The sequence below is a fragment of the Suricata suricatta genome, chromosome 4, assembly GCF_006229205.1.
Source record: "Suricata suricatta isolate VVHF042 chromosome 4, meerkat_22Aug2017_6uvM2_HiC, whole genome shotgun sequence".
NCBI classification, from domain to species: domain Eukaryota; kingdom Metazoa; phylum Chordata; class Mammalia; order Carnivora; family Herpestidae; genus Suricata; species Suricata suricatta.
The window spans coordinates 87,602,780-87,629,750 of NC_043703.1; the positions used below are offsets into that span (position 1 = coordinate 87,602,780).

General features: G+C 43.6%; 1 protein-coding gene across 1 annotated transcript in view; it reads left to right on the forward strand.

Moving 5' to 3' along the window:
- Positions 1-26,971, forward strand: part of AFF3 (AF4/FMR2 family member 3) — a 525,761-nt gene that overhangs the window by 429,764 nt on the left and 69,026 nt on the right. The window contains exon 12 of the mRNA XM_029938501.1: positions 2,461-2,501. Within this exon, the coding sequence (XP_029794361.1) occupies positions 2,461-2,501 (41 nt within the window). The remainder of the gene's footprint in view (positions 1-2,460; positions 2,502-26,971) is intronic.

Sequence of the window (26,971 nt, forward strand, 5' to 3'; positions counted from 1 at the left end):
TTCAAGGTTGCCATATAAATGAGTAGCAAAACCTCTTCCAGAATGTAAGAGTTTCAATTCCCAGTTTCACAGACCTAATTTTTTTTCTTAAAATGTGGTTATGTCATTTGTGGGAATTATCTAAGTTCCTCTTACTCATTTATTTTCAGTTCCTTTTGCCAGGCCCAGAGGCTAATGTTCCCTGTGTCACTTCTTTCAAATCTGAATTTCATTCCTACTTTGCTGCAGTGTTTCTCCATAGAGTTACCCTTGTCATTTTAAGGGGACATGTCTTCACCGTATAAGTGACCTTCCTGACCTTTGAAAGGTTTTAGCATCCCCGATCCCAGGCACTAAATGCCTATAGTGATCCCCCTCATGAATGTAACACAAAGAAACTCCCCTGCTCAATTCCAGACACTTCTGGGGTTGGGAGTAAGGGGTAGCCTGGTTGAGAACCACTGTCAGAGGCTTGGACAGGCTCTTGCTCTACCTCCTACTCCAGGGTGACCAACACCTCTTCTCCCTGACCACACCCCTCCTTGTCTTTAAAGTTCTGTTCAGGGGCACCTGGGTGGCTCAGTCAGTTAAGCATCTGACTCTTGATTTTGGCTCAGACATGATCTCAGTTTGTGGGCTCGAGCCCCACATCGAACTCCATGCTGACAGAGGGGCGCCTGCTTGAGATTCTCACCCTCTCTCAGTCCCTCCCCTGCTTGCTCGGTCTCTCTTTCTCTCTCTCAAAATAAATAAACATTTAAAAAAATAAAGTTCTGCTTAAATTTCAGTGGGAAGGATTCCCTGATTGAGTCATGCATTTAACATTTACTCAGCGGCTATTTACTGAACATCTGCTAACAGTTCCAGGCACTGTTTGAGGAGCTGCTGATCCACCAGCCATTAGCCGTCCCTCAGATGGGCACCTTCCCATTGCTGTCCTACGTTAACCTTCTCATTTGCATTTCATTCCATAATTGTCCTCAAGTCATCCCTGGGCTTCCAGGGTGACTTCCTACCTAGGGATCGAGCTTCCCTGAGACAATGACTACTTATTCTGATTTTGTTTCAGTCCCTCTTGGAGGCCAGTGCAATAGTCAGTGTTGGGCTGACTGATCCAGTGATGTGCAGCTAGTACCAAGGGTGCATTTCCTTTCTGTAATAGTGATGATGATGCTAATGTGTCAGATTTTTTTTTTCTAATCTGAAGATTCTATTTTGTCTGCTGTCTAAATGGAAAGAAATAACAAAGAAAACATTTAATTAGTAAACTTGACATATTTAGCATACATGGTGAAAATGAATTGTATGCACTCTTTATTTTCTGGTACATCCTGAGTGAGGCTTGGTCTAAGAGGCCATGCTTTGATCCCCTCCCAATTATAACTTCTGAGAGAGAACAGAGAACAGAGTATGACCTTGGCCTTCTGAAGCCTCAGAGTACTCAGTGATAGAAAGCCAATGTACAAAAGTTTAGAATAGCCAGATGAAAAGAAAGTGATTACAGATATGAGAGAATCTGATGGAGAAATGGCAGCCTCTTTCTTTTCTTTTTCTCTTAGTTTTTGTATTATGGAAAGTTTCAAAAACATGCAAAGATGTCCAGAATAATATACTGTGTGCTCATCACGTGTCTTCAACAGTTACCAACCCGAGGCCATCGTGTGTCATTCTCCCTTCCTTCCAACTGCACTGTTTTAAAACAAATCCCAACCTCGTATAATTGTATCCATAAATATTTCAAAATGGATCTCTAACAAGACACTTTTAAAAATCACAATGTCATTAATATGCCTAAAACAAATCAATAATCACATAATGCTCTCACTCTTCCAACCCGTGTTCCAATTTCCAATTTTGTTAACTTTTTCAATAAATCTAAAAACTGAGTAAAAAACTATACTTTCGGGGCATCTGGGTGGCTCAGTTGGTTAAGTGTCCAAATTCAGCTCAGGTCTTGATTTCACGGTTTGTGGGTTCAAACCCCACGTTGGGCTGTCTGCTGTCAGTGCAGAACCCACTTTGGATCCTGCCCTCCTTTCTCTCTGCACCTCCTCAACTCACTTGTGCACACTCTCCCTAAAAAAATAAATTAAAAATTTATTTTAATTAAACTTTCATTGAGGAAGAAGCTACAAAGGAACCAAAAGAGATAATTTTCTTACAGGAAAGTAGAATAAAGCAATGGTAAAGGTGATTTCAGAAAGTAAAAATGAAATAGGTCTGAGCCACTCGGGGTCTCCAGAGACTGGTCTGACCTCACCTGTCAGGAACTCCATGCCTCTCCGGCTCGCCCCCTGGTGGCAGCTGTTCACTGCGGCCTTCGGTTAACTCGGGAATGTCGTTTCGTAACTTGATGGGTCTCTACTAGTTTAATATTTGGCCACATGGCAAAAATGTGTGTGCCACAGGTTTTTTAAGTGTTAATTGAGTACATAATTTAAAGTCAGAATATTAAATAAACATCTCTGCCCTTCCTTCCAGCAGGCAGCCCAGAGAACTGCTCTCCACGCTCTGTCTGACAGGTACATTTTGTCATTTTTATGAACTATAAATTGCTTTATGAAACATTGAGCCCTATTTATTGTGGCATATAATTCATAATCGGATTTTGTCCCTAAAGTATCTGTGAACTGGGATGTTAAACATTTTGCATACTTGGATTTGTCATGCATGTGTGGAGTTTATTACCACAAAAATCGCTTTGTTGTATTTCATAGAAAGTATGAAGAATCCCTTGTTGTGCAATGAAAGAGGAGACAAGAAACTTAGAGGGAAAGACCTGAATGTTGCAGTAAATTTTGAACTTTGGAATTGGTTAAGATCTAAGCTCATTTTTCAGCAATAAGTACTTCATTCATTTTGAGGTGTTTTCTTCGGACTTTTTCCATATCATTTCCCAGGAGCTGTCTGTCTTTTGGTGAAATCCTCTCATGAAATAATTTGTGCACATAACCCAGTTCCTGGTCCTGAGAGCCTGACTTTTCCCTCCTCACTTTGGCTTGTATTTTCTGGACTTGTGTTATTGAACGAGATATATAAACCTAATCAGTAAACACAAGCTGTATTTCACATCCTGCTCTGCCAAAAAGACTTTATAAAGATAGATGAACAGGGGTATATAAAGTTACTTTCAGGGATAGACCATGCCCTTTTTGTTTTCGTTGGCTTTGGGGCTTTCATTTACTGAGATTGGGGTGGGGGGGTGGGGGGGTTCTTAAAGAACTGTCAGGAGGCAAAGATGAAGTCTCCACAACTCTCCGACTCTTACAGTGTTAGAGGCAGCTGAAGGAGTCATGGCTGCTGGGCACCTTAACATTATCTGGCTGTCACCACCTTCCCTTCCCTTCCTTCTCATTCCTTTTTTTTTCTTTTTTCCTTCTTTTTTTTTTTTTTTGTGGAATGAACAATAATTGACTGTGTCAACTAGCTCAGTTCACTGCTTCTCCAAGGTAAAACCTGTCACTTAGGCAAATTATCTGTGCACATGGGTGAAAAGCATTTCCTCTATGGTGGCAGGCTGAGCATGAGTATTTTTATTTCATTTGAAAAGCCTTCCCCATGACAACCACACAAGCGTGTGTGCTCTAAGAGTGGCTGCCACGTGATCATCTGCAATTGCTCCTGGGATTTTCACAAAAGCTGATAAACTGTACTGCTTTTGAGTCTATTGGTAGGAGCCTCTGGACCAAAACATTTAAAATCTGACACACTAATTCCTTTCCTCTACATATTTCTTTTTTCCCCTTTGACTTATTAAATAAGAGCTTCCTTCAGCAAAATGCATGCATGAACAAGCAGAAGTCCTCAGTTTACCATATAATGTTATTGCCAATGGTTAGATTTCTTTTGGGAGTACTGACAATGTTATAAAATTAGATTACTGTGATGGTTTCACAACTCTGTAACTATACTAAAAACTGTCAAACTGCACATTTTAAGTGAGTGGACATTATGGTATATAAACTATATTTCAATAAAGCTACATATATAGACACAAAACATTACTGTGACCTTTGGTAAAATGAATCAAAACCTATTTTAGGAAAATATGGAATTCCTTTGAAGATATGGCTGCAAATACAAAGACAAGTCATCAGAAACTAGAATTGGTTCTAGTTTGTAAGGCTCCTTCCCAAAATATACATGACTCTGTCCTGGATAGAAAATGTACATGTATTTTAAAGACAGCAACATTATTCCCCCTTGACTTTTTTCTGAGATTCTAAAACCCCTCATCAAACCTAATAGTCAGCCAGTAAGTTAGTATCTTCATCTCTGTTAATTCTCTAACTGCCAAGATCAGAATACTGTGATTTAAAAGAAAAGCCCATTCCCTAGAAACAGAGAAAACAGATTCCCATTGTAATATCTCTTCTTATGAAATGTAATAGAGCACTACCCCCCTTAAATCTAAAGTTTTTTTTCTGTTCAAAATTGGGGGAATTTGGCTCATTTTAAAGTAATGAGTTGACTTTGCTATTCTAACAATGTGGCTATGGAAAGCTACCTTCTCTGTGCTTTCTCTACTCCATGTTTTCCACTAATTTGGGACCACACAAGTAGTTTCCAGACATAAGAAGTATGTGTAATCATTTAGAGACACAATTTTAAATCCTCTTTAAAATAAGAGCTTAAAATACCAATTGAGTTAATTGGATTTATGTTTTCTACTTTCTTAAGTTAGAAATGCTAACTTACCAGGTAATAAGTCATTTTCTAGCACATTACTTATTCTGTTGAAAAAAACAGTATTTTCTAGAAAATAATGAATATGATCCTAGGACATCCTACTGCATGTCTTGCCTAATATTCTGTCTGTCAGAGGAATGACCACAGGGTAGGAATGGAATTGATTAAGTTGTGAGGACTAACCCCAATATCTTTGGCTACTTACAGCCTGGCGTTCATCTATTTACATAAACTAATCTGTTTTCCTAAACAATTTTTTTCCACCCTGTTAACACTTCTTGGTATAAAATTCCATAATGATGGGGTGCCTGGGTGCCTCAATCAGATAAGCATCTTTTTTTTAATTAACGTTTTATTGTTTTTTGAGAGACAGAGTGCGAGCAGGGGAGGGGCAGAGAGAGAGGGAGACACAGAATCAGAAGCAGGCTCCAGGCTCTGAGCTGTCAGCACAGAGCCTGACATGGGACTGGAACCTAGGAATGCAAGATCATGACCTGATCCCAAGTTGGATGCTCAACCACTTGAGCCACCCAGGTGCCCCAAGCATCCAACTCTTGACTTCAGTTCAGGTCATGGTCTCAGGGTGATGAGATCAAGCCCCATGTGGGGCTCTGCACGAATAGCACAGAGGCTGCTTGGGATTCTGTCTGCCTCTGTCTCTGCCCCTCCCCTGCCCTCTCTCTCAATAAATAAATAAATAAATTAATTAATTAATTAAATTAAATTCCATAATGATGAGGCAGCACTCTCATTTTTGTCCTAGAAAATGACAGCACTTGTCAGACTGGGAAAGGCATTTCCCGAGTTCTGCAGTTGGATAAAAAAGCCCATGTTGGCTCAGGCCATGCCACCACCACAGACTTCCTGTCTTGTGCCCTGATAGTTAGTTCATATATGGGCCCCTTTCTCTTACATTTAGCCTCATACCCTCCTTGAGTAGCCAGTGAACACAGGATGTCTGATACAGGAATAGAGCCATTTTGTTTCAAGATGTAAACTTGATGAGGACCCAGGGGTTTACTTAACTTGGGGTCACTGGGGGATGTGAGCATGCACTGAAGGAAGCCAGTGGCCGTTCTCTGCTTCCCCAGGGGGAAACCTGCGTCCAGGTCTTTGAGACCTGACCCAATGAGACTAGTTATAAGGAAAAGGGTTGGCATTTCCCTTTTCTTTCTAATGGCAAGTAGAAACTTTGTCCCTGTGCGGTGACTGAGATGACAGTATCCAGATGTCTTCTAAAGGCCAATCTCGTCTGTCTTTTCATTTCTCCCGTTTCCTGGTTTAAATAGATATTCTAGCAGAAATGCAGTATCTGACACTTAAAACTGTGCTTTGAAGTTCAGTGAGTCCTAAGTAATCAGTACACAACCTCACTAAATTAAAAGTATAGTATTTCCATTCTCTAAATTTAAAAATCTTCTGTGGTCACCTCCAGAGAGGTGGCCTTGTTTGGTTTTGATTAAACAACAGGCTTAACTTATAGTTCATCCCAAATATCCAGAGTGTCAAGACTGGCAAGGCAAATTTGAGCCTCAGCCCAGCTAACTTGAGCCACCCTGCAGTGACAGGAAGGGTTGCATGAGGGTAGAATGGCAGTTCTTTTTGTTCTTTCCTACTGCTGACTGTGGAACTTTTCATCTGTGTTATGCCTTTGAGAATCATCTGGCCTACCAGAGGCTCACCGATTCCCCAAATCATGAAAAAAGCAAGAGACTGGGGCAGGAAGAGGTGGCAAAATTCTCAACAAGGTAAAACAAGCTAATTACAAGAAAACTTCAATCTATAAAGAGACACTCACCTTCTTACTTATTCACTCCTTATGATGTGCCTCCCAACTGACTTTTTTCTCCTTATGGATTATTGCACTGGATAGGGTAGAAATAGGCAGAGGAGAATCAGGATAAATGGGTAGGAGGCTCATTTTTAAAGGTGTGTCTTTGGTGTCGACTCGCTGCACTGTGAAAGCCACCACATCACCAGTAATGTGGAAAATATGCAAAGTGCTGTTCAGAGAAGGAAGGGGTATGTGTGCTGCATATGAAGTGACTTGGAATATGATTAACTTCCCTTCATAAGTAGTAAATAGTAGATAACTGTGATCAAAAACAGGATTCGTGTGATTTATCAAGCTGAGCAACTGTGCATTTGCAGAGAAGCTGGAGGTCAATCTTGAAATCTAGGGCAAGAGGAGCACTAGGAAATTGCCAGGGCTAAGAAGTTAATCATACCCTTGGACTGCTTCCATCTGTCTCAGAGCGACAGAGCTGCTGCAGAACGAGCAGGGATGCTTTATAGCAGCAGACCAGGAATTAATATTTTCTGTGAAACCTCAAGCATCATTTGCAGTAACTTCGGTTTTATAAAAACGGAGCATAATTTCGTGTGAATAAATCACATTCAGCTGGAAATAAGAGAAGCTGAGAAAAAAAAACTGTGCTTGACTTAAAAAAAAAAAAGGAATGAGCAAAAAAGCCAACATGAAAACAATTATTGAAGTGATGGCACTTGGAGGGCACGAGTGGCCGTGTGGTTAAATTGTGCATATAATCATCTTCTGAAATGTCAGCGTGCGACTCCAGAAATGGCTACATTTTTATAGCCGTGGAGATGCATCACCAGACTGTAACCTGTCTGCCCATCTGGCAATATCTCAGGTCCAAGATCCATTTATATTGAAATCCAAACAACTGCCATTGATTGATTCACTTTGACCACAAGCATTTATTGAGCGCATCCCGCGTGCTGAGCCAAGTGCAGAGCTGGGGCAAGCAGGGGTGCAGGTAAGGAGAAGTGGCTGTGCCACTATGCTCAGAGCATTACCATCCAGGGGGTTGCTGGCTTTGGGCAGGGGCGAGGGGGGAGCGGGAAGGCCTTATACAGCTCATTCCAATGAATCACACCCATCAAATCTCCACTTCCCTTTTGGGAGATGTAATGGAATTAAGTAAATGAGAATTAGACCAAAATGAAAGGGTTTTACTTCCACATGGGGCTATTGTTCATCCAAAGTCAGGACTGGATATGGCCCTGATACAAGACGGAGGCATCAGCCTGCGGGGGGAGGGGAGTTGGGGGTGTGCATTCAGCTTCATCTTCCTGATCCCTTGCCAAGTGGACCAACTTCAACCAAACAAAGGGAGCGTGTTGGGGGTGGCCACCAGCACAGAAATATAACTTTCTGGGTAACATTTTACACAATGTCCCTGATGTCTTGAGAAGTGAGTCAAGTTGCCATGCACTATTAAAAGTTGGTCTCTTCTGAAAGGGTCCAAAAAGGGGCAATGCAGAACCTTTAAAGAAAGTTGGGGTTTTTTTTTAATTTTTTTTTAACATTTATTTCTGAGAGACAGAGAGAGACAGATCATGAGCAGGGGAGGGGCAGAGAGAGAGGGAGACACAGAATTGGAAGCAGGCTCCAGGCTCTGAGCTGCCAGCATAGAGCCCGACACAGAGCTCGAACCCACAAATGTAAGATCATGACCTGAGCCAAAGTCGGCCGCTCAACCGACTGAGCCACCCAGGCGCCCCTAAAGAAAGTTTAAATGTCCAACATTGAAGATGCTAACGTGGCATGCTAGAAGGTATCTATCAGCCCTGCCCTTGAGACCCACAGCAGTCCTTCCACTGCAAAGGACTCCTTACTTATAATGAAGTCTCTTTGGTATACCATCTAAAGTAAAAACTTTTTTAAAGAACTTTAGAGTTTAGAAGCACTATCACATTGACTGTCTCATTTTGTGGATCTCACAATAACCCTGTGAGATAGGAAGGACCCATTTTACAGATAAGAAAACTGAGCCTGAGATAGGTGATGGGACTCATGCAGGGTCACAAGGTAGCAAGTGGCAGAGGTGGGACTAAACTCCAGGTCCTTCGACTCCCAGTGAGTGTGATTCTCTCATCCTCCATCACACAGCAGCAAAGCAGACTTGGACGGAGTCAGAGACTGGCAGCTCAGCTCATGCCACGTTTTACATTTTAACAACTAGTTTACTCATTCTATACTAACACTTTGTTTCTGATAATATTTATAATAATCCTAACATTTCTGGCTTGGTTATCTTTTTATCCCTAGCACCTAGCATAGTTCCTAGCAATTAGGAGACACAGTAAGTCACTTGATGAATGAAAGAAAACAATGGGCATATAAATGAATAAACTAGGTAGGACCAATGTTTTGTGGTTAAATGATAGAGACTTTGGGCTGAAAATAGAAAATATTTTTCTGAAACTTGTTGTGTGCCACTGCAGCAGACCACCAGGAGATAGAGGTTGATGGTCAGGGGCTCACCACTAAGGCTTAGAGCAAATGTCTGTGCCTATGAGATGCTATAGAATTGAGAAACACTATTAACTGCCACATAAGTAAAAAATGGAATAGTTTTTTTAAAATCAGTCCAAAAATACCCAAGAAACTGATGAATGGATAAAGATGTGAGATGATAAATAGATAGATGATAGATAGATAGATAGATAGATAGATAGATAGATATAATGGAATATTATTCAGCCATAAAAAAGGATGAAATCTTGCCATTTGCTACAACATGGACAGATCCAGGGAGTATTATACTAAGTGAAATACATCCATCAGAGAAAGACAAAAAGCATATTTCACTCATATGTTTAAGAAACAAAATAAGCAAAGGGAAAACGAGAGAGGGAAACAAAGCAAGAAACAGCCTCTTAATTATAGAAAACAAACTGATGGTTGCCAGAAGGGGGAGGAGGGGGGAGGGGGGAGGGATGGGTGAAACAGGTGATGGGGATTAAGGAGGGCACTTGTGATGAGCACAGGGTGATGTATGGAAGTGATGAATCACTGTATTACACACTTGAAACTAACGTTATACTGTATGTTCACTAACTGGAATTAAACTTAAAATTTGAAAAACACTTCAGAAGATTAAAATCATCTAGTGCAGTTAGAGTGGAATTAAATTAGAAATCAGTAACCAGTGGAGAACTGTATGATGCCAAGGAGAGGTTTCCTGCATGGAGAGGGGGTGAGGCCAGATGACCTCTGGCCCTTCTTGTCTCCCCTCTTCGTTCCTCGTTTCTGTGATTCATAATGCTGCCATGACTAGGAACAGTCTCGAATATTCTCCCCACCAGTGATGCATTCTCCTTTTTTTCTGCATTCTTTCGAAGGATATTTACACTGCTGAACCCCTGTAATGGGTAAGGCATTGTTCTTGGTCTATATGGAAGACACCGAAATTCATTACTTGTGGATCCCACTCTCTGGGAGTTGACAGTGTGGCGGAAGAAACTTAGGCATACATGTAACTACTCTGTATATTAAATGTCAACATGTGCACACCAGGCCATCGGTCTTATTAGCACAGCAGTTGTGTGGAGGTGCCACACTCGGCATTTCACACGCATTACTTCATTTACTCCTCATAACACCCCTCTCAGCTAGGAAGGAGGGATTCAACATAAGGGCCCTAAAGAGATGATATTTTCAATGAAGTTTTATTTCATTGCATTTCCCAAACACTCTCCCTAAAATCCTAGTGAATCTGGGTTTCCAGAGACACATAACTTACCCAAAGTCTTATGAACATAAAACCCCAGAGTAGTCTGTCTGACTCTGGTTGATGATGCTCTTAGCTGCTTCAGTAATCACCCTCGCCCCCATCAATTTGTGAAGAAATAAAATCCACCGGAGGGGTGCAGTTAAAGCACTGAAGTGCTCTCAGAGCACAGAGGAGGGGAGCAGGGAGGAGGGATTTGAAGTACATATAAAGGATGGGTAGCATCAGATGACCCAGGAAGGGAAAAGGGAAGGACCAGCCTCTGCAGAATGAATGGCCTTGGTGTGAGCAAGTGAAGCGGAAGCCGTGGGGATGGACAGGGAGCCGCAGGCATTGGTTCTGCCGGGGGCGTAGGTGGCTAAGGAAAAGGCCTGTGAAAGCCAGCTCTAGGCAGCCACCGATGCAGAGGAGTGACGGTCACCTTTTACTGCATAGTGATTCCTTCAAACGTGTGCTCAAGTTTCATCTTCTACGGAAACCCTAAATAACCCACTTCCCTGGCTCCCACGCACCCATTCCATCAGCACCTCATGTAACTGTGGACGCAGGCCTGCTTCTGTCCTCTGCTCACCTTATGTACTTATGTCTGGTCTCAACAACTGGAGAACAGGATCCCCATCTTAAATACTAAGTAGTACTCTATACTGCTCGGTTAGACTTAGTGCCTTTCCAACAATAAAGACAAAGAATTCAAGTTATGCCTTTTATCTCTGCCCTGGTGATAAGGAGGGGGAAAATACCAAACCTCTGGCCCAGCTCTCCCTAACCTCCCCTCCTCATGAAGTAAGGATGGGATTTTGAATCCTCGAACTTGGGCTAGAATTTACTTTGGGCTAAGTATTTACCTCTCTGCATCTGAACTTTCTCAGTTGTGTAAACAGGATGATAGTAATGCCTTCCTTGTTAGGTTTATGCCCAGATCAAATGAGGTGATAAATAGAAAAATACTCTCTTATTCTATTCATAGCATAGCAATTACTGCACCACTGAGAAGGGCCACTCATCAAGATACCATGAGATACTCTGATTTAAGTCCTACCAAGAGGCTTAAAAACCAGTGGAGGGATTTAATATATGAAACCCTGAATAGCTAATAGTATGGGTCTTGTTCTTACATTGCCATTATAGAAAAATAGGTACCAAGAAACCCCAAGAACTATCCCTGACTGTGGCTCGTACTGTCCCTATTTTGTAATATATTCTGACCTAGCCTGTTCTGCGCTAAAAGCTGATGTGTGGGTCTGTCGGTCCTACATGAGGCTCACGTGTGCTTTCTGCAAGGTTCTAGCAAGTCTCTATCACATCATCTTCCTACTTGACTCCCATAGAAAAGTCAATGTGGGTCATTTCCTAACACCTTTTTCAGCAGGTCTCCAAAGAATTGGTCTCATTTAATATTTCAAAGTAAATAATCTTTATTTCAAAAGCAAACAGTGATTCTTAGATACCATGGGGATCCCTGATAAGCTCTGTTCAGGGGAATCATGTGGAGGGAGAAAAAATGCTAAGTCCCTGAGCCAGCACTCTGCTCTCTAATGGGGCCCAATGGTACCCATATGTTATTTGCAGAAGTGGACCCCCTTGGCCTTACTGCTTCTTCTGGAGAGGTCATGTAAGTGTCCCCCACCACCCTTTGGTGGCTGTTAGCTCAATGGACTGCATTAACAATGTGAACCAACACAGGCTGTCAGGTCTAAAATTCAGCTTTTAAAAAGCCCCCCTAGTACTAATTTCCACAATAAAACTGAATGGCTCCAGAGAAGCCATTGAGTTCTATCAGGTAAATAACAAACATTTTAAAAGGTCCCAAACTTGTATTTTACACAATAGAACAGAGCAGCCTGGAAGAAACTGTTATAGTCTTTTGAGTAAATAAACAATGAATTGTATGAAGCCACTAATTGCCCTGGGGACACCCCAGGGTTAGTATGGACCCACTGCTGGATGTCTGGGCAAAGAGGATGCCACAGGAGGATCCTCTGGGCCAAAGTGAACTTTAACCCATTTTGTCACTGTCCATAATTGCTATGAGCCTGTAGGAAGTCATTTGGCATTCTTAGGAGGGTGTGACCTCTTTAAAAATGTCCGATAGTGCTGACAGCCACACAATGATGTTAATGCTACTGAATTGTATTCTTGAAAATGGTTAAAATGATAAATTTTATGTTATATATATTTTACCACAATTGAAAAAGTAAAAAAGAAAAAAACGAATGTATATACTAATATTCCAAGCTCTTCAGGTGGTCCACTTTCTCATGTCTCCAGTGGGAAGTAGTTCTCTGTTCCAGGATTGAGGCGCTTGAGTTCTTGCCTGGAGATTCCTTCCTACCTTCCTTCCTTCTCTGCTAGTGGAGAAGACCTCTCAAAGGTGAGCCTGGTCCCCTGGGATGAGGAGACCCCTCCATCCTGCCCCCTGCTCTTATGGCCAGGGAGGGATCTGTGATGATGGAAGAGCAGGGCTAATTGTCCACACCACCTGAGTTAACGAACTCTGGGGAAGGGGATCAGAAGGACCCAGACATCCCTTAGAAGACATGGTGTAACGTATTACTACCATACTTTAAATTGCCAACTTTGACCCATTACCATCCACACTGTGTTCCCCTCTTCTGAACTCATTTTCTCAAACTAAACTGATAACATTACTGAAGGAGAAGTATTAAATAACAACTCAGTTATTTTTACTAAAGTCTTTGTCACTATGTCCTACTCCTTGGAACCACCATATCACTTTCACTTCTAGGCCAAAGTCAGTAGTATAGTGTATGCTTGTTAATTAAATTTTTGATACACCCAAAAATGTTATTTAAATATCCAATACATAAGACATCTCAAATTTGGCATTAAGAGAAATAAAACTCTTGCATAATTAGCACAGTTTTCTATATTTGTCACTGCTGTCTACTCTTTTCCTTTTTTAACTCAAGTACAGTTGATGTGCAATGTTACATTCGTTTCAGATGTCCAACGTAGTGACTCATTCGACAAGTCTATTTGTTATGCTATACTCACCACAAGAGTAGCGACTGTCTGTCACCCTACAACACTATTACAGTACCATTGACTATATTCCCAAAGTCATACCTTTCGTTCCTGTGACTTATTCATTCCATAACTAGAAGCCTGGACCTCACACTCCCCTTCACCCATTTTCCCCATCTCCCTAACCCCCTCCTCTCTGGCAACCACCAGTTTGTTCTCTATATTAATAAGTCTGATTCTGCTTTTTGTTTATTCATTTGTTTTATTTTTTAGAGCCCATCTCTAGATGGCTCTAAAAATCTCTAGAAATCTCTAGAAATCATAAGGTATTCATCTTTTCTCTGTCTTGTTTCACCTCCCATAATACCCTCCAAGTCCATCCATGTTGTTACAAATGGCAAGATCTCATTCTTTTTTTGTGGCTGAATAATATTTCAATGTGTACCCATAACACATCTTCTTTATCCACCCATCTGTTGATGGACATTACTTACCTTGCTTTCATATCTTAGCTATTGTAACTAATGCTGCATAAACATAGGGGGGCATAAACCTTTTCTAACTAGGGCTGTTGTGTTCTTTCGGTAAATACCCAGTATTGGAACTGTTAGATCATATATTATTTCTATTTTTAATTTTGTAGGACCTTCCATACTGTTTTCCACAGTGCCTCCACCATTTTACACTTCCACCAACAGTACATAAGGGTTGCTCATTCTCCACACCCTTGCTAACACTTACTATTTCTTGTCTATTTGAGTCTAGCCATTCTCACAGGTGCAGGGTGATATCTCATTGTCGTTTCGACTTGCATTTCCCTGATGGTTAGTGATATTGAGCATCTTTTCATGTGTTGGCTGGTCCTTTGTGTGTCTTCTTTGGAAAAAAATGCCTATTCAGGTCTTCTGCCTATTTTTTAATCAGATTATTTGGGGTTCTTTTTTTGGTATTGAGTTGTATACATTCATTATATATTTTGGATATTAACCCTTTGTCAGATATGTCATTTATAAATATCTTCTCCCATTCAGTAAGTTGCCTTTTAGTTTTAATGATGGTCTGCTGCGCAAAAGTTTTTTTTTAATTTTTGTATAGTCCCAGTATTTGGTTTTTCCTTCCTGTCTACTCCTTTTTAAAAATATATATCTGAAGTAAAATTACACCTGTACTTTCTTGAATGAATGACTACTTAGTTTTGATTAAGCACTTGAGGTCCTACCTTGAATATGTTGATGATTCATTAATTAGTGGTCAGTCAGTTCTTTTAAAATGTTTAAACTGACTACACAGGAAGATACGATCTGTAGTCACCACCACCTTTTTACGTTTTGGCGGTGTGTTCACCATTCTCACCAACTCAGATCTGCGAAACTGAACTGAACATTAATGAAACCCAAGAGCAACAAGTAATGTATCTTACAGGGGAAAAAAAGATACAAAAAGATGAAGTACATTTTTATACGCATGTGTATTTCTTAGCACACTGATGCCACTGTCTTTAGATCTGTCACACCTGTCTGTGCCCTTAATATGTGGAAGGCCAGCTATAGAAACCTTTGTGGTGGGTGGATAGTTCTAAGGCCACTAGATAGATTGGGGGTTTTTTGTTTTGTTTTGTTTAAAACCAAACTACCTAGCTGCTTTTAATGGAAGTTTATTTACATTATGATACCACCATTGTTTTTGTCGTTGTTGACTCTCCTTTTAGTGGAGAAAATTAGCCAAAGGCCTGGAGCCTTCCTTCTCTGCTTTAAGAGCCTTTCAGGCCAAAACTCCCACCCACCCCAGCCCCCGGTGCATTCCGGCCAGGCAGTCCCACTCCAGCCATTTCACCCTGGACTCACAGCCAACTGGAAAGAACTGCCCCTCCAGCTGCTAACTCTGGGCACAGGGCCTGCCCCTCCTCTCCTCTCCTCTCCTCTCCTCCACTCTCCAGTCGGCCTCCCCATGACCTACTCCTCTGACTGCCCTCCCAGACGCAGCCTTGGGCCAGCATTGGCTGAGCTGCCTGGCTGGCCTTTAATGACTGTGTTCTGGAGCCTGATGAGCTTCCCTGCTGCTGTTGAAAGGTTAATGTGCTCCCCATCAACTGGAGCAGCCTGACCTTTCCCGACTTCATCCACTTCCTTTCCCTGTGCTGGCTCCAGGGCAAGTGACCAGCAGGCCTGCTGCCACACCTTATCCTCCCGATGTCCCCAGGAGTGCAGCATCCACCTCTGTCCTTGACAGCCAGCAACGCAGCCTGGCCGTCTGCACCCCGTTACCCTCACAACCATCGGAGCTGCTGAATTCTGAGTTGTATCCTCAGCCATGCCTCCTCTCTCTCTAATTCTCCACAGTCTTGGGATTGAGTTTTCATGCTGCATTCTACCCATTGCTCCTCATCCTGAGAGTCAGTGTTCAGTGTGTCAGTGTTCATTAGGTAATTATAGGTCAGTTAGGTCAAAATATTGAAACCAAACCAAGTACTTTTGAAGAGAAAGTCCAGGGCCCTTTTTCCATTTCACAGACGAGTTCTGCCTGCTTGCTGGCCCTGATCTAGCTAATTGGACAGGACCTCCATGAAGCCTAGTGCAACCTATGAGCCTGTAGGCCCAGCAGCTCCCCAGGGGCTTTCCCGTGGCCCCATTTGCCCCGTTCACAGCCAGTGAGTCAGAAGGCCATATTAGGCCATGGCTCCTCAACTTACAATGGAGACAGTAACCCCTATTCAGCTAGCAGGTCCTGGTGCTGGGAGGGAAGAAGGAAAATGGTGTGTGTGAAGCCACAAATGCTACCCAAGCACAGAGAATTAAGGCATTTATTAGTTTGCTGAGGAAATATGTGAAGGAGGTCCCTATTTTCTTTGAGTCATTGCCCTAGCCACTAAGCTATTCAGTGCAATTTTTTTTAAATTTGTTAATGTTTATTTATTTATTTTTGAGAGACAAAAAGAGCATGAGTGGGGGAAGAAGGGAGAGAGAGGGAGACAGAGAATCCAAAGCAGACTCCAGGCTCAGAGCTGTCAGCACAGAGCCCGACACAGGGTTCAAACTCAGGAGCTGGAAGATCATGACCTGAGCTGTGGTGGTTCGCTTAACCGACTAAGCCACCCAGGCACCCCACTGTTGGGCATAATTCTAAAAGAGCAGTAGATGTGGGCTTTTGCTATTGCTAGAAAGTGAACACAAAGTTGAATGGTAACCCATTCCTCCTTGACAAAGGCATATAATCATCAGGGCATCATGTTACCCTCCTTCCTCTTGAAGTCGCATGCGTGCTGCAGCAGGCCCTGTGCTAGGGTTTAATGTCATTGTCCTATTTCATCTCCACAGCTGCACTCTGGGTAGACACCATTGTCCCCATTTTACATGTGGGAAACTGACACCTAGAATGACAGAGTCACTTGCCCAAGATTGAAGAAGGGGTAGATCTGGCAAGAGTCCAGGTTTTCAGGTGACAGTATAGCCGTCTGCAGGGACAACCTGGCACAATGAGCTGGTGACCAAGGCACACTGCCCTGATTGCTCCAAGGGCTTCATGCTTGCCCCACCACCATTGCATGCCCTTAAAAAGGACAAAATCCCACCAGCCACAGCTTGCATTCACAGCACAGGCTTGAGCGCTGCACGCCGGACCAAGGGCTGCTCTTGCCTTGCCCTTGTCAGGGTGTCAGAGCATAGTCACACTTAATCAGAGGGAGCAGTCCTTCCATGCCACATTTGAGCATAAAACAGGAGTGAACCTCATCCCTGAAGGTTTCCACTGGAGTCTGGCTTGGTGGAACATCCCTCCTGTGCTCCTGCCCTCTCCAAGAGCGTAGTTCTAGGGTTTCCAGCTTTCCTATGTTCTGCCCTTGAAACAGAAGATGACCCCCAAAGCCCTGAAAAGTGCTGTAGCTCCTTTCCTCCTCTCCAGTGAGGAAAGGAGAGTCAAGCCAACAGCATTTCCTAAGACTTCTATTTCTTGAAGATTTTTTTTTCCAACTGGCTGCATCAATGTTAGTTATGCATTAACATTTCAAAATGAAGGCCAAATTTTGCTCCCAGCTCTGTAGCAGTTGTGTACGCCATCAGTCTTTAAATGTGAACCCGACCTATATGTTGTTCCTCTGGGCACCAGTCGTCAGGTGTCCCGATTTCTTTGCCTCAGTCAGGTGAGGTGAAGCTCTCGGGGGGTGGGTACCACACAGACTCTCTGGATATCAGAAGGTGTGGAGCAGTCGGGGTTCAGCCAGCATGACCTCTCCTGCCCCAGTCAAGCCCTGGCTCTGGGCCCCAAATACAGAAATTTTACTTGTCCCACACCAGCAGACATCCTGTTTCTTCTGCCTGGAACAGTTTCTCCTCTCCCCTCCTGCCCTCCAAGTTCTCTGGCCTTCTCCTGCCCGTACCAGGTCTCACAGCTTTCACATCCCCATTAGGCCTTCCTCCCTTTGCCATCTTCCCATAGCACCCTCCACTTGTCTCTTGGAGACACCCACCACTGTTGTAATGAACTGCTTAATTTCCTGCCTTCCCATGGAAGACAAGCTCCATTTTATACCTGTCAAATCTTGGTACCTCTTGTAGTAGTGCCTGATGCATGGCCTCAATGCTTGCCGACTGACTTTATTTCTGAGTCTTTTTTCTCATCTATTAAGTGGAGATGGTAATGCTTGCTATATCTGCCTTGAAGCATTTATTAGGCCTTATGGGATTTTTTTTTTTTGAAAAGCGCTATAGAAAACAAAAAACTTGTTACAAAGAGTATAGGTTTTTAGTAGAACAGAGGAAAGGAAGGAAGGGAGGGAGAGAGGAAGCAACAAATGAACAAACTTAGGAAGGAAGGAAGGAAGGAAGGAAGGAAGGAAGGAAGGAAGGAAGGAAGGAAGGAAGGAGGAAGGAGGAAGGGAGGGAAGGAGGGAGGGAAGGGAGGGAGGAAGGGAAGGAGGGAGGGAAAGGAGGGAGGGAGGGAGGAAGGAAAGAACTTGAATAGCTTCTACACTTGATGAGTAATGAAGGGTAAAGTAAAAACACCACATTCCATCCATTACACTTAACCCTTTACCCTCTACCTAAGGGTAGCTGGCAACTTTTCTCCAACACTAATTAATGAGAAAAGTTATACAATAGCAATTATAGTAAATATAATATAAAAGCAATTACTGAAGTGGCAATTTTAATTCAAAATTATTTTATTTACGTGGCATCCCAACTTATTTAAAAGCCTCCTTGAGCTTCCAAAACTATCACCACCACCTTAGCTACCCAGAGAGTGTCTGCAAAATTTTATTCCACCTTTACATTACTGAGAAACTTGGGGAATGCAAGCAGATAGGTAGGTGGGTAGATTACAGGCAGGAACTGAGTCCCCTCAGAGGACAGTTATGCCATTCTGCAACAAAGCCTTGCGTTTTGGCTTCTGTGCCAGTAGATCTGAAGCCACAGAAGCAATGTTCCCCATGTGACTCCCTAGACTGAGTATAGCCACAGTGATCATACGTCCCACATTGCCTGTACCCCACTACAATTACAACTGGTGCCTCCTTCAGTGTCAGAGGTGTCCTGGTTCAAACCACAATAATATATCACATCACACCCACGAAGGTGGCTACTATAAAAAAATAAAAACTAAAATAACAAAAAATAACAAGTGTTGGCAAGGATGTGGAGCAACTGGAACCCTAGTGCACCATTGGTGAGAATTCTATAATGGTCTGGCCACTATAGAAAAACAATACAGTTCTTCAGAAAATTAAAAGTAGAATTACCATGTGATCCAGCAGTTCCACCTTGGGATATCACCTCAAAGAATTGAAAGCATGATCTCACATATTTGCACACCCAGATTCATGGCATCACTGTTCACAATAGCCCAGAAGTGGAAGCAACTGATAGATGGATGAATGGATAAACAAAATGTGGCATATACCTACCCTGGGCTATGTTCATACTTAAAAAGGAAGGAGATTCTGACATGTGCTGTATAATATATTTTGAGGACATTTATGCTAAGTGAAATAAGCCAGCTCCAAAAAGATAAATACTGTGTAATTTCACTTATGTGGGTTATCTAGAGTAATCAAATTCAGACAGAAAGTAGGATGGTTGCCAGAGGCTGAGAGCAAGGAAGAATGGGAAATTAGTGTTTAAAGGGTATAGAGTTTCAGGCGTGCCTGGGTGGCTCAGTCGGGTAAGCATCTGACTCTTGAATCTGGCTCCGGTCATGATCTCACAGTTCATGGGCTTGAGCCCTGTATTGGGCTCCACACTGCAGAGCCTGCTTGGAATTTTTTTTCTCACTTTCTCTCTCTCCTCTCTCTTGAAATAAATAAGTAAACTTTAAAAAATGGTATAGAGTTTTAGTTTTGTAAGATGAAAAGAGTTTTGGAGATGGATGATGGTAATGGTATCAGAACAATGTGATATACTTAATGCTACCAAACTGTACACTTAAAATGGTTAAGATTTATGTTATGTGTATTTTAGCACAATTTTTTAAAAAGTAAAGTGTCCTGGTTTAGACCATACATTATATGGCCAACCTAATTAGAATTCTTTTTCATTTCATATCAGTATTACTCAAGGAAATATTTTCAGTGTAAGCCTTTTATTTCTAACCATAAAATAGAAAGCTCTTCGTGTGAAGGAATCAAACCTCTCAGCGGGCAGGTAGGGAGACGTTTGAAGAACATTTGTTTGGGTTGGGTGCTTTGATAGGTAGCAGTTCACAAAAGCAGCGGGCTCCAGTGTAGGGAAGTCCAGCTTATTGATTTCATTGACTGGGGTTCTCTGCGAAAAAAAAGGCTCCTTGCAGTTTCTAGAGTGTTTTTCCCAGGGCTTAGGCAGGCCAAGGGAGAGGGTCCCATGTGCAGGCCACTCCCAGGAGCTAGAACCCTCCCTGAGCCTTCACAACAGCCCACAGTACTAGGGTCTGACAGACTTAGCTAGTAGCTGCCTCCTTCTGATAGGCCTTCCTTCGCGCCTCTGCACTGAGAACCCCATGGCCTCTAAAAGGTTGACTCTTCCGTGAGGTGAGTCCGGGACAGTCTTTTCTCCTAGATAATCCCCTTCAAGCTATGTGAAAGTGTCCCTGTCGACTCTCCCCAGGACAGTGATTCTTCCGACACCTCCTCTCCTTCATCAGCTGATAAACTTCCTGAGGGCACTGTGAAGATGGTGTCATGAAGTCTTCCCTTTATTCTATGATGTGTGTTCGGTAGCTATTGTAGACTACTTATTTTCTGTTTTCCAACACAATTGCCGTGACTTTAGTTAGTATTTAACATTGCTGTCCTAACCTTCCTCCCTTTTCAAGCCTCATGCAATTCATCCCCATCACATTTCCAGTGCTATTTTTATCTCTGAACTTTCTGCTGAAGATTAGCTGTTGCAGCCTTAATGCTAAAACCCTGGTAGAAGCAGAGCTAAAGGAAATGTGAGGCTTCATGAGCTCTTGCGTCCTTGATGGTCGCATTCCTGAGGGCTTGAGTCACTTGCCCCCATGAGCAGCCCCGAAGGAGAAGAGAGTGAAACTTGGTGCCTGCAGTCCACCTCCTCCAGCTCTCCATCCTACTACCTGTTCTAAAAAGGGTGAGCTGCATCTAGTGCAGTAGGAAGGTCTAAATAACAGGGTCTTAAGGAAAAGAATTGCTTTCCAGAGGAATTTTCTTTTTTATTTCTTTTTTCTTTTATAGATTATTGTCAAGTTGGTTTCCATATAACACCCAGTACTCATCCCCATAAGTGCCCTCCTCCATGCCCATCACCCCTTCTCCCCTCTCCCCCTCCCCCACCAACCCTCAGTTTGTTCTCAGTATTTAAGAGTCTCTTATGGTTTGCCTCCCTCCCTCTCCTTCACTTCTTTCCCCCTTCCCACCAGAGGAACTTTCTACCTTTTATGTGCTATGAGAATAAAACTGGTGACAACAACAAACATGAATTCTGGGTTTGCAGATGCCGTCGTCTTTCAGTGAAACACCCCAAGGAGGGCCTGTCCTTGTAACTCCCAACATGATGGCCAAGGCTGCTCTGCTGAATAAAATATTCTTCCAATATTCTGCTTAGGATGGGTGGAGTTCGACTAGTGTGGATGCACTAAAGATCCTTCAGTGTTGGCATTCTCTATACCTGCCCTGGAAGGCAATTTGGTACATTTCTTTTTCTAGAAACTCTAATCTCTTCACTGCCACTTTAGGATTCTCATCTGGCTGGTAGGTGTTGCAGTCATGGAGATATAAACAAGTTTGTTTACACTAAGAACATGGTTACATAAGACTCACTTTTCATCTTTACAACTTATTCGGAAGCTTTAAAGGCAATATTTTAACCCTTAATTTTGTGACTTTGAAATAGATTCATGATATTTTGATTACTCCTTTCTTTTATCCTCTAACAGTTCTTCATCACAATGTCTGTTGTATTTACAGTGCTTTTTTTTTAATGTTTATTTATTTATTTTAAGAGAGAGAACACGTGAGCATGGGAGGGTTGGAGAGAGAGAAAGAGAGAGAGAATCCCAGGCAGGCTCTGTGCTGTCAGTGCAGAGCCTGACACAGGACCCCATCTCACAAGCCAGGAGATCATGACCTGAGCTGAAACCAAGAGTCAAGATACTTAACTGCACTACGCTTAAAATATAGCTTTGGCAGTCTCAAATGTGAATTCCCAGGTCCCCAGACTTCAGATCTGTCATTAACTGCAGTTAATCCTCTCACATGTCATTGCATCCAGAAGCCCGTCAAATAACCCAGAGGACACTTTGCAAACTTTCAAGCAGGAAATCCCTGCACACTATTTAATGGTGGTGCTGTTTGCCTGGTGTCATGCAACTTTCCTAAGTGAGTCATCTACAGATGGTCCAAGAGCATCTCCTTAGTGCTTGGTACCATGCATTTTTGTGTTGGATGCATAAGAAAGATCACAAGCCTAAGGTTTCCAGATTTAGCAAATAAAAATATGGGAACAATGAATGACTTTTTAGCAGTATAACTATGTCCCCATATTGCCTATGGTTATCTGAAATTCTCATTTCACTGGTATCCTCTATTTTATCTGACAACCCTACAGAAACTGTATTTTGGTCAAAAGACCATTATGAAAGAAAAGTGTCCTATAAAAGTATTTGATCCTTGTTGGAAATTACATTTTAAAATGTGAAGATCTTGGAAGGCCATTTGTATATAAACTGTGGATGTGATTTAATTTAATTTTCTTAATGTTTGTATTTATTTTTGAGAGAAAGGGAGAGAGAGAGAGAGAGAGAGAGAGAGAGAACTAGTGTGGGGAGGGGCAGAGTGAGAAGGAGACACAGAATCCAAAGCAGGCTTCAGGCTCTGAGCTGTCAGCACAGAGCCTGACACAGGGCTCAAACTCGTGGACCACAAGATCATGACCTGAACTGAAGTCAGACACTTAACCAACTGAGCCATGCAGGTGCTTCTGTGGATGTGATTTAAATAAAAATTCTAATTCTCTCTTTAAGAGAGCTTCCTTGAAAACTGGTATTCTCTTCTCAGTAGCATAAGCATCTCCCTTCCAGAAACAGTGCACCATGGTTCCTCTTGATTTTCCAGACAAGTGTGTATCTTTGTGTGTGTGGAGTGAGTGTCCTCCTTGCTGCAAGTGGGGCCTGTTTGAAAATCCAGGGGGGTGGAACATTTGCAGGTCAGAGGCCCCTGGCTGAACTCCTGCCCCTCGCCCCCCACCATATGTGTTCTGATGGAAAACATCAGACCTCCTCTTTCTGTGAGATACGGGCTGTTGCACCAGCACTGTGCTGACCTTTTGGTGCCATTTCTAATTTGTATTTTGCTGAGTTATTTGTGCTAAGGACTTTCTGTTTTGATAAAGTGGAGACACTTGCTGCCTCCACTGAGGAGAATTCCTGACCTGTTTCCACATCTGCAGTGAGGCCAGAGAGTTTTCTGTTGACCTCTAAGAACAGCAGGTGACAGGCTGAGTGTGTCACCTCCGAGCATGTGGCCATCAGGCTGTGAGGCTCTTATTAACAGGCCTGCGTGTGGATGATCTTGCTTTCAAGCTCTGTTTTTTAACCACTATGACTCCCTTGGTTACACATCGTATTAATTATTCATTGCCTAATGTTTTTTCCAAATGTAATTAATGACTTAAGTTACACAATGGCCATGGTAGTAAATATTATAATATAAAAGCAATTACTGAAGTGGCAATTTTAATTCAAAATTATTTTAATTACATGGGACTCCAACTTCTATAAAAGGCTGTCTCCAAAGAAACTCCTCTGAGCTTCCGAAACTGTCACTGCCTCGGTTACCTGGAGACAGTCTGCGAAATCTTCCACCTTTCCGTTAGTGAGCCAGTCAGGGGAGGTAAGCAGAGAGGTAGCAAGGTGAATGACAGGCAGGACCAGGGCGCTCTCAGAAGACCCCAGTGCCAGGAGTCTGGCTGACAGCTTGCATGTTGGGCATTTTGTTTTAGAGAAGAATGGAGGTAGAAAAGGCCTGAAGCTCCAGGCAGGACCAGCTTCCTGGGCCAGGAAACACCTGGTCTCAAAGGGCCCCATGATCAGATGGTCCACACTTAGTTTAATGTTCTGTGGTTGCCTTCCTGAAATCCTTAACAGTTCGATCTTTGAATTTGTGTTTGATAAGCACAGTGCAGTGAAACGGTGGGGCTACAGTAGAAGCTTGCAGTCTTGGCTCACAGGCCTCCCAGGGAGCCGCCTGCTCCCCTGCCCCGTGCCCTGGCCCCACTCTGAGTTCTCACCCTGCACTGCAGCTGCTGCCATCCTGCACCCCAGGGGGATCATGGGTGGAGGGGGGTGGAGGTAGGGCTCATCTGTCTAGGGCACCGTGGTAGCCTTGTCCTCCCCATGCTGGCAGCTCTGGGCCCATTCAGTAGGCAATCCCCCCAGAGCAAGCCACTCCCCTACCCCGATTCAGGTGCCCAGTGTGTCCTGGTGCAAGGGCTACCATTCCCGAGGGGATCACCCTTTTGCACGGTGGCTGGGGCAGCAGGCTGTGGAAATGGGAGATGCCTGGCTCGACTTCACCACCCCACAGCCAGGGCGCCACAAGATCCGCAGATGCCTGTGAGGGTCCATATGCACCCCACAAGTACCCTGGTGCCAGAAAGCACAACACGAAATAGCAAATTAAAAATGCCAGGACCAGTGAGAGACCATGGAAGAAAGGAGGGAGGTTTACTTTTTAGTACTTGTAATGACTCCTTTTTTCCTGATTTTTGAAGAAGGGGCTCACATACTCGTTATGCAGTGGGCCCCACAAACTGTGTGTCCAGAGCTTAGGGAAGTTGGGCCATTGCCTTCTTTTAGCATTAGAAAAGGCCTATATTTTCAGGCTTTAAGATCCTAATGGAGTGTTTTCTCTCACGGGACACGCTGAGATCCCAAATGCATTTTGCTCCTCGGAATTAAATGAGGCAACCCTGCCAGGTGTGTTCCAATACCTGCCTACACACCCTCCTCTGTGGTCCCTTCCTCCTGTGAACTCTCTAACTCATTTGTCCTTCACAACGAGACTACCTCAGAAACAGAGTTTCCATCAAAGAGACCAGCACAGCTTCAGCCAGGAGTTCCCTGTGGGCAAGGACTGTCTCTGGCACCCATTTCAGGGCTCCTGCCTTTTACCCAGAATTCAGTTGGGGCTCGACTGTGTTCCCTGACTCCATGTTTGTGCTCAGTAGAAGAACAGGCAGCAGCCGCGCAGGCCTGGCTTGACCCCAGGCCTGTGATGGGAGACCCCGCTGGGAGAGTTCCATCAATTCAGGCCAGGCCTCGGCTGGGAGTGTTATTGACCTGTTGTACAATGCTTGGCAATGCTTCTCCTTTTCGTGAGAAACTCATTTCTGGGAGTAAGATTACTCACATTTTCTGTGATGGTGGAGCTGGGGAGTCCCAGAACTCAGACTTATTGGCACCATCCTCAGGAATAATAAAGCAAATAAAATTATATTGACCACATTTCAGTTTACTTCATGCCCCCTTCTTTTTCTTACCCCCTGCCCTTCCTTTCTCCCTCTTTGCTCAGCCGGCCCATAAAACAACCTCTCTATTTTCAGCAACCCTTAAAGAAACAAAGACCTGGCTCCAACGTTCCTTTCCTTGTCTTTCGCCTCTCAGGCTCAGCTCATTCTCAGCTTCTGCACGTGGGTGTCCCTGGCAATCATGAGCATCTCCTGGGGGCACAGCCTGCACAGAGTATGTTCAGAGGGGGCCACAGTGGGTGAAGGAGAACCCCGTCTCTGACTCACTTGCCCTCTGCTCCAGCAGCAGCTGCACGAAACAGGGGCCAGAGGCCCCCCAGTCCAGCATTTCTCCCACAAGCCTCCTACTCAGAATAGTCTTCCTATTTTAAATCACATATATTTGCTTACAGAGTTTCTGCTCCACACAGTACAGGAAATCAGTCAATCCCGACCTATTTCTTCAGCTCTGTGCACCACCGCTTTTTTATCTAAAGAGAAGGGCTCCTTGGTGCGGGACTCCGTGGAACCGAAGGAAAGATAAATGCTTCCACCCCCAACCTGAGCCTATTCTGACCTCACCCTGCACAACTGCCCTCTGTGAATCTCTGTTTCCTGCTAGATTCTGGATTCCCATCCATAAACCACCCCTTTGCCTAGAGCTTGCCCCCTTCTCTATTCTCCCAGCAAATCCTACCTTACACTTAAGGCTCTGCTCAGGTACCCTTTCCTCCAGAGACACCTATCTGCAAACTCCAGCCCTCCTGGAGTTTCTCTGGAGTCATTCTCCCAGTCTCAAAACTCTCAAGAATAAGATTTTCATCACAGAATTTAGCCCTTAAAAAATACTGTCTTCTTTCAAACATTATTCTGGGCCCTCCAACTTTGAGGATGTGGACTGCCCTGGTGTGCAGCCCTCACCACACTCAGAACACTGCCAAGCAGGTAGTGTGTTCAGAGCAACAGCCCGAGGCAAGAAGCACTTAACAACTTCTTAATGGCAGAAAAATCCTCATTGACCTAAAACCAAAATGGAAAGTGCTCTGGATGTAACTGGCTTCAGGCAGATAATGCCTTTGGCTCATCCTTGAAGTCACTTTACACACAGCAAGATAAGGGATCTCCAGCCCCCAGCACAGCACCTGGCGTACCAGAGGCCCAGTATATCCTTGTCAGGGGAATGTTTGCAATTGCCTAGACGACTTGGCGGTAGCAAAGCTAGGGATTTGGCAGATGCTCCACTGTTACATATAACCCCCCATGCACATGCAGGAAGAAGACACAAGACAGCATGTTACAGTCAACTCAGGACTAACTTCCAGAAGCGAATCATCCACGACTTCTGGCTCCAGTGTCCTCTGGTGGTTTTCTTGGCCTTCCAGCTGCTCATCAGCCTGAATGGGGGAAAGGGAAAGACTTAACATAGAAATTATTATCACTTCTAGTTAGAAATTCTGATATGAGGCATTTCTAGGGATAAGTAACTAAAGTCAAGGTCATCAGGGTTTCCTTTGTAATTAACTATAGATTTACCAAAAGATATTGGAGGTCAGAGGGACCTCAGAGGCCATCTCACCCACGCCTGTCTCTTAACAAAGTGGCAGAGACACACAGGTGTGACTAGAGCCCTGGTGTGCAGGTGTCCAGGCTGCACAGCTCTCTCCTTGAGTCTTAGCTGGGATGACATATCAAGCTCACCTTGTGTCTGGCTAGTGAGATTTGTTGCCATTTGTTGCAGATCCTCTATTAATGGAACAGGCTTCCCCTATGAGGAAGACACCATTGATTGCCTGACCCACAGCCACTCTCCGCTTCTTTACAGGACAACCCCTCTGGGTTCGCCCCACACTA